The sequence below is a fragment of the Mastomys coucha genome, unplaced genomic scaffold (assembly GCF_008632895.1).
Source record: "Mastomys coucha isolate ucsf_1 unplaced genomic scaffold, UCSF_Mcou_1 pScaffold6, whole genome shotgun sequence".
In the NCBI taxonomy this organism is placed as follows: domain Eukaryota; kingdom Metazoa; phylum Chordata; class Mammalia; order Rodentia; family Muridae; genus Mastomys; species Mastomys coucha.
The window spans coordinates 99,488,129-99,491,134 of NW_022196912.1; the positions used below are offsets into that span (position 1 = coordinate 99,488,129).

Below are 3,006 nucleotides of genomic sequence, written 5' to 3' on the forward strand. Positions count from 1 at the left end.
ACTCAGAAATCCACCTGCCTCTGCCTCCCAAGTGCTGGGATTAAAGGCGTGAGCCACCACCGCCTGGCCGGTGGTGTTTGTTTGTTTGTTTGTTTGTTTTTTAATAGCAGTTTGGGAAGAAACAAAATTAAGAGAACTTCCCTTTAACTAGGTGGAACTGCAGACCAAATGTTTTCCTTCTGGTATACCTGATATTTAAGTAGACCCTTTAGGGGCAGAACTCTCTGCTTACTCTGAACCTTCTGTGACATTCTTTAAAAAGCTGGTGTGTGGAAATACAAACAGAAGACCTGTGATAAACTCAGTCAGCCACAGCCCATGTGGTGTGGGAGTCATCTGTCGATTTCCCGATGCCTTCCAGGTCTTTATGCTGATTATCTTCTTTTTTTTGGTCAGCCGTAGCCATCTACCAGTAGATGGGAGTGGGAAGATTAATGGAGATACAGAACTGAGGTCTTCTCAGAAACCATGATGAAAAGTACACTTTTTTAAAAAAGGCCCAAATGCAATTTGAAATTATTTAGGAGCTGCTGGGTGTGGTAGCTCATCTATAATATCAGTACTCAGGAGGATCATGAGTTCAAAGCCAGCCTAGGCTACAAAATAGACTTCAAGTCAGCCTAGAATCTATTTTACAAAAAGTTATCAAAAAGTTTTAATTCTTACCTTTCCGTTTATCTTTGTGTAGAGTTTCTTCTTAATCAGCAATAGGTTAACTGTTGTTTGGGTGTGGCCTCTGACTCCAGTCATTCTTTACTCTTTTAGAACAGGAGGGTCCCTTTTTTAGTTTTTTTTTTTTAAGTTTTATTGCATTATAATGAGAAAAGTTACATGATTTCAATTTATCTGAATTTGTTAACATTTAAAAACATATTTTAAGTAAATAGAATTAAATCACATTCTTGTTTTCCTTTTGTACCCCAACTCCTCCCAGAGACCCACCCTTCAGTACCTACAATATCTTTTTTTGTCATATTCTTTAAAATTTATAAAATATTACAACAATAAAAATGAGTATTATAAAAGTTGTTTGATATAAAACAACAATCAATTTAACAGTCTTATGTAGATGCTTGTCTGCGGCAATACTGAAAATACATATGTTTTTCTCAATATAAATTTTAAATAACTCAAACGTATTAACTGTATATTTCAAAACAATACATCACTACTATTTTCTTAACTGAACATCCCTTTTTAGTTTTTAACACCTTTCTATCACACCAACATTATTCTTCATGGTGTAATCTTGTGAAACTGCATAGTCACCTGATTCTTTGGAAAAGTTGTACTGTAGGGCTACCTTATCTTCTATGACACAGAAATCTAAAAATAACTAACAGACTCACCTAACTTGCTGCTACCATATCTTGGTTTATGGACTTAAAACTGTTTTCCTTAGTGAATGCCTGTAGGTGACATCTATTTTGACACAGACTTTTCTAATTTTCTTTTGTCAGCTTTATGTCCCCTCTGTCTGCTCAAGTCGAAAGAAGGTGCAGTTTCTAGATGTGTCTGATGGAAATGGTTTGTAAATGCCTAGGTGGAGAAGCTTGCCATCCGTTCCTAAAGAAGTTCCCTACCAGAATATGGCTTGAGTTGCGGGCAGGGGCTACACAAGGAAGCAAAGTGTCTGCTTCTGCTGACGTCAGCGGTCAAAAGTCAGTATTAGACACAGAGGCAGATGTCTTTTAAAAGAATAGCACATTAAAAAAAATATTGATAGTGAGTGCTACTGTTCTTTAATGGACTTTCTCCATAGCCTTGGGTTAAGTTTAATAAATACAGAGGTTGAGGGGGGCCAGTCATGTGTCTCCAGCTTTAAAGTGGACAGGCAGCCTCCACAAAGGCACCTAAGAGTAGCCAGGCTAGACACTGGAGCTTGGGCTGTAGTGTTGATCTGCAGACTACTGATAGAAGGGGTAGCTCTTGAGTTCTTCGTGTGGTGTTTTTCTTTTTATTATTATTGGGGTGTGTGTACGTGTGTAGAAACACATAAATACAACTTGCTGAGTATGTTCATATTGCTTGTATGTGTGTTTTTAGGACAAATCACTTGGTATTGAGTAACCATTTAGGGTCTCATCTCTTGGGGAGACTGATTCTCCTTCTCTCAGTAGTCATTAATTTTCTGTAGCTCTTCATCTAGGTGTGGGAATCCCATGGGATTCTGTAGTATTTTTTTTGTTGTTGTTTTTCTGTTAAATCCAGTATTCTTTGTAAATGCCATTGCTGCTTATACTAAATTCTGAACTCCAGCTTTCTTGACTATTTGCTATTTTTGCTGCAACAAATATACTCACCCAGGTAGCTTTCATTTTCCTCCGGAATATTGAGTTTCTTAACTTGTTCCTTGACAGCAAGCTTTATCACTAACTCTTTATTTTGGATTCTCTTCTCTTCTAGCCAAACTAGCTGTAGAATTGATCTTTTCTCCAATATCCTCCACATTGTACTATTAGAGTAGTTCTGAAACAAATCGACAGGCGACCCCATTCCTTCCATATAGCTCCTCGGTGGCTCTCTGCTGTTCCTAGGGTAAAGCACCATCTTTAATTTGGCCATCTACTCTACGTCCTCTTGCCTTTCTCACACCCTGTTCATCTCACCACATGCGTGCTCTCTGAGCATGTGTTCTGCAGGTTCCAAAGGAGGGGTGGTGAGGTAAAAAATTCAGGAACTACTCTTGGGAGAGATGAAACTTGAAATGATACTTGGTGGCATTTTCGTGTCAGTGGAATGAGTATACTTCAGACTGGGAATAAACTCTTAAAGTACTAAAAAGTATGTTGAGAAAGCTGGGCGATGGTGGCACACACTTTTAGTCCCAGCTAAAGGAGGCAAAGACAGGTGAATTTCTTGAGTTCAAGGCCAGCCTGGTCTACAGAGTGAGTTCCAGGATAGCTAGGGTTACAGAGAAACCTTGTCTCTCTCTTTCTTTTTCTCTCTTCTTCTTCTTCTTCTTCTTCTTCTTCTTCTTCTTCTTCTTCTTCTTCTTCTTCTTCT

At 38.5% G+C, this 3,006-nt stretch overlaps 1 protein-coding gene across 4 annotated transcripts in view; it reads left to right on the top strand.

The window, feature by feature from the left end:
• Lin52 (lin-52 DREAM MuvB core complex component) overlaps positions 1–3,006 on the top strand; it is a 111,426-nt gene that overhangs the window by 33,116 nt on the left and 75,304 nt on the right. The window contains exon 6 of one of the 4 annotated variants that reach the window (XM_031355241.1): positions 1,461–1,725. The exons of the other annotated variants lie outside the window; for them this stretch is intronic. Within the exon in view, the coding sequence (XP_031211101.1) occupies positions 1,461–1,519 (59 nt within the window). The 3' untranslated portion in view covers positions 1,520–1,725. Of the gene's footprint in view, positions 1–1,460; positions 1,726–3,006 lie in introns of those variants that run through there. 4 annotated transcript variants of the gene reach the window in all.